At 33.4% G+C, this 4,620-nt stretch overlaps 2 protein-coding genes across 3 annotated transcripts in view; one reads left to right on the top strand and one right to left on the bottom strand.

Annotated features, from left to right (window-relative positions):
• The window catches only part of CycK (cyclin K), a 4,798-nt gene extending 1,870 nt beyond the window's left edge, over positions 1-2,928 (top strand). Inside the window, exons 2-8 of the mRNA XM_018505909.1 lie at positions 738-963; positions 1,111-1,242; positions 1,302-1,407; positions 1,512-1,569; positions 1,663-1,835; positions 2,064-2,210; positions 2,327-2,928. Coding sequence (XP_018361411.1) covers positions 738-963; positions 1,111-1,242; positions 1,302-1,407; positions 1,512-1,569; positions 1,663-1,835; positions 2,064-2,210; positions 2,327-2,730 — 1,246 coding nt within the window. The 3' untranslated portion in view covers positions 2,731-2,928. The remainder of the gene's footprint in view (positions 1-737; positions 964-1,110; positions 1,243-1,301; positions 1,408-1,511; positions 1,570-1,662; positions 1,836-2,063; positions 2,211-2,326) is intronic.
• A 107-nt stretch (positions 2,929-3,035) lies between these two features.
• Positions 3,036-4,378, bottom strand: PSMG1 (Proteasome assembly chaperone 1). Of its 2 annotated transcripts, none has more exons than XM_018505910.1 (6): positions 4,257-4,378; positions 4,027-4,140; positions 3,859-3,938; positions 3,616-3,779; positions 3,333-3,525; positions 3,036-3,232 (listed from the first exon to the last, which is right to left on the bottom strand). In XM_018505910.1, the coding sequence occupies exons 2-6, from the start codon at positions 4,122-4,124 to the stop codon at positions 3,051-3,053; spliced, it is 717 nt and encodes a 238-aa protein (XP_018361412.1). In that variant the 5' UTR covers positions 4,125-4,140; positions 4,257-4,378; the 3' UTR covers positions 3,036-3,050. The 2 variants fall into 2 exon arrangements, with proteins under 2 accessions (XP_018361412.1, XP_018361413.1); XM_018505911.1 differs by having other exon boundaries at positions 4,227-4,378.
• Positions 4,379-4,620: the final 242 nt, after the last annotated feature.

Consider the following 4,620-nt stretch of genomic DNA (forward strand, 5'->3'; position numbering starts at 1 on the left):
GCAGCCTAAGTCTATATATTTAATTATAAAAAGAGAGAAAATGAAGCTGTCGAGTGCCAAAAGTGCAAGCAACGCGAATAGACCTCTTGGATCCAGGAATGTGTAGTCAATCAATAGGGCTGTTTTTTATTGCCGCACTTTCTGAACTAGTACACACAGTGCAATAAGTTCAAGTGAAACAAATAAACGTTTGTTTCACTTTAACTTATTGCACTGGTTCAGAGTGCAGCAATAAAAAACAAACCTAGGCTACATTCCAAAACTTCCTCTCCGAGGAAAATTTTACTCGAAATATATAGTATACGTAACGTATACTATAGCATATAGAGTAAAATCTTCCTCGGAGAGGAAGTTTTGGAACGTAGCCCTAATATGTAGTTTTTACGGAAGAACGGCAAGTTGATTGGCTACACATTGCTCAGTCCGAGAATTCGAACCAAGGTCTAGCAACTGTGAATACACGGCTTAAGCCCGGATCTACCACAGATTTTTAAGAGGGCAGAACGGAAAAAAAAGTTTTGTTTCAGTTTGATTTTGTAAAACGAGTATTGTCGTTGGTGGTTGTTGATATAATTTTATTTTGACATTTAATTCGTTAGTGTCAGAAATAAGTTACCAATCTCTAAATTGATAAAGATATCTGTAAAAATATTAGTAAAGTACATGAAAAGAATTTTAATTGACATAAATGAGGGATTTAATGATTGAACTAATATCATAAATCGTATTTTAAATAGTTTAAACATGCCGTGCTGGTATTATGAAAAGAAAGAACTTCGCAATACACCATCTATTCAAGATGGTATCGATTATGAGACGGAATGTAGATATCGAAAAGAAGGTGCACGTTTTATAATAGACACTGGTACAAAAATGGATTTAGGTTATAACACAATGGCAACGGGTGTCGTTTATTTTCATCGATTCTACATGTTTCATTCGTTCAAAAACTTTCCGCGATATGTAAGTGCATTTTATACGTACGTACAACACGTAACTATGTATATATATATATATATATATATCTGTTTGTAGTCTAAATTAATTACATGTGTCGACATTTGTATGCATTAAGATATCGTCTGAGAATTACATTATCATGACATATAGGTAACTGCTTGCTGCTGTTTACTCTTAGCTGGAAAAGTTGAAGAAACTCCAAAGAAATGTAAGGATATCATAAGGACTGCCAAAACTTTAGTGTCGGAACAAAAGTTTATGACGTTTGGAGAAGATCCTAAAGTAAGTTTTTAAGAAAGATGTTTCAATATTGGTACTAATGTTTGTTTTTTTTTCTTTAGGAAGAAGTTTTGATCTTGGAGAGAATTTTATTGCAAACTATTAAATTTGATCTACAAGTGGAACATCCATATAGTTATTTACTAAAATATGCAAAATGTCTGAAAGGTAATTGTAAAGTTGTGTTTTTTTACAATAGAATTATATAGAACGCCATTAGAGATGCTTAAAATATATAGATATTTCTAATGAAAATTTTGTTCCATTTCTAGGTGATAAAAACAAGTTGCAAAAGATGGTTCAAATGGCTTGGACATTTGTTAACGATAGGTATATGAAGTTATAAATTAATAATAATATTAAAAATATTAATAATAATTTATTTTTGATATTAATAATAAATTTTCTTAATATTTTTTTCAGTTTATGTACCACTCTATCGCTACAATGGGAGCCAGAGATCATAGCCGTCGCTCTAATGTATTTGGCAGGAAAACTAAGCAAATTTGAAGTGGTAGATTGGGTTGGAAGACAACCGAAACATTTACGCTGGTGGGATATGTTTGTTGAAGATGTGACTATGGATCTTTTAGAAGGTGATCTTGTACAATTTCCATCTGAAGAGGTTTGTTCGCGTCGCATGCTCTTACATGCTCTAAAATGCTCCTATCATAGCATTTACTCTAATGTGCTCGTTGAAGTGAGTAGGAGCTATAGCAGGAACACTAGAGCATGCTAGAACATGCAATGCAAACAAACCTAAAGTGTCTTTATCATTACCTGTTACAGATTAGTAATAACTAATACATTAAACATATTTCTAGATATTTGCCATCAGGTATTGGATTTGTATTCGCAAGCTAATAATGCCAAACCACCAGATTCGCCACCTATGATCCCATCCAGCGAAATGTGTAGGGAACGGTCTGTTACTGCTACTACTGTCGAATCTGCATCTAATACACCAAATGGTAAGTAACGGTAATACAGTACTGACAATTACAAATATCGATTTGTAGCTCATTTGATTAAAAGTTATATTTTAAGCATTAGAGTATTATAGTGTAATGGTCAACGAATGTTGCAGTTACACCTGGAAAATCCTCCAAAAGCATGGAAACATCGACGGTTTCTGCAAACGGATGTCCATCTACAGACGTCACAGACACAATAAAACCAATAGATACTTCAACGGCACACTTTCCTACATATGCGGCAAACTTTGCGTCTAACAACACAAATTATCCACCAGCATTTCCACCTACTAATGTTTCGGTTCCTCCTCCTCCTGTAAATACAATGAATCATATCGTGCCAACGATACATCATATTGGATCGTCCGCTGCTATTCGCCCTACACCACCGTCAGCACCGACTGCCAATCAAACTTTTCAACCATATTCCTATCCAACAAACGCATCATATTTTTCAGCGAATAATCCAATTCCACCGGCTGCACCACCACGTAACTATTATCCACCGCAACCATAACGGAAAATAATATATCGTGCGTCTAATGTAAGTTGCATCAGCACAGTTATCTTAATTTAAGATAAACATTAGATTATGAAAGACTTTACTAATTTAATTGTAAATTTTGAGTATGTGTGTATTGTATATTTGCGATGTTATCAACAGCATATAATTATATAAACTTTTTTTTGTACTATAAATGAAACGACAGTTCTTAACTTTTTTTCTTTCTCCACATAACTCTATTAATATATGATAAAACAAAAAGAATTAGCGTTTGATTTATACTTGATTGATTTGAATATTAATCGATAGAAGGAAGAATGAATTGGAACATTTCACATGTAAAGATTGCCTTTACTGAAAGAATTTTCCATAAATTTGGGTTGTAATTTACAAGGTATTTCATTAGTTAAAACTTGTAAAATTGGTTCTGCACATTTGGAATCTAACACAAAACTGTCGATATACAATATATATAACTTAGCTGATTTACCAGTGAGTTCAGCATAGGACAAGACTGAAACAAGTAAATAAACAATGTCAATTCCATTGATTTTTATACAATATCTTTTGTATTTGGTACATGCGTTTCATGTATACTATGTGTAAATACCAACCTCCTGCACCTACTCCAAATACAATATTTGGTTGTTCCAATGACTCAATCACACATTTTGTGACATTCACCGTTTTAGTAGCCAATACTCTTAAAAATGAAGCAGTCTCTGGGACGCTCGTACTTTGAAATTGTGATATATGACGACACAATATTGAAACTGTGTTTTCTGAACTTAGTAACAAATCATATATCTGTAAAGATAGAAAAAGATACATATTTCTTTTTATAAACTATATATTGAAAGATAGATAGATGAATGTCGTAAGCTAATCAGTACATACCTGATTTACGAATTTTCCAGCATTTTTTGTATCAAACAGTGGTAAAATTACACACACATATATTTGTTTGTCAATTTGATAAATAACTGAAACTTTTTTGTGATTTTCATTTTCTATGATACATGCTTCTTCCATTTTGGAACATAAACATTGTTCCACAAATGCTAAAATAAAACACAATTAGTCTAATAATATAATATATAACAAAAACATAAGACAATATAAGAAGAGTATTAATATTACGAATTAATGGATCTCCTTCTATTATGATGAACTTTTGTATACATTCTGGTTTATCTTTCAACCAGCGAACGTATAACTTCCTAAAATTTTAATCATTTGAGTCATTTCATGCGTAACAATAAGTTAAAGGATGAATAACAATCTGTTGACATCATAATTTTAACTCACAGAGAATGTTCTATATTATCAGTTGCTTCGTATTCATCCTCGTCATCCCAAAATGCTCGTGATGATGGAAATATTACTTCTCCGAAGTGACTAACCATTTTTTAATTAAACGTCCTATAAAAATAAAGAGAAATAAAGATGTCGAATAATAGTTAATGTTCTTTTAAATTGTATGTCGATTCTCTTCTTATAAAACGAACATTAATCATATGAAATGTATCAATAATAACCAGTGTTATTAAATTGCAGAGTCAGAACGGGAGCCGTCACACCTGCCGATCTACTTCTTCTTTGCTAAAGCCTGCGGCACACGATGCTTGTTTTCCTGCTGGATTGCTAGCTGGATTAGAATCTTGCCACTGTATTGGCTGCGATGCTGGCACTAACAGCATCACATCCAATACGGTGGCAAGATTCTAATCCAGCTAGCAATCCAGTAGGAAAACAAGCATCGCGTGCCGCCGACTTAAGAGTGGCCTCGACTCCTACCAGTCCTACCACGGAGCAGTGTTATTAGACGGGACGGATTTCTGACGCATGCGCGTTCAATGTAGCTTCAGTAACGTACCGGTCACTAATAGCGTTTTCGATTGG

The sequence above is a fragment of the Trachymyrmex cornetzi genome, unplaced genomic scaffold (genome assembly GCF_001594075.2).
Source record: "Trachymyrmex cornetzi isolate Tcor2-1 unplaced genomic scaffold, Tcor1.1 scaffold220, whole genome shotgun sequence".
Taxonomy (NCBI): domain Eukaryota; kingdom Metazoa; phylum Arthropoda; class Insecta; order Hymenoptera; family Formicidae; genus Trachymyrmex; species Trachymyrmex cornetzi.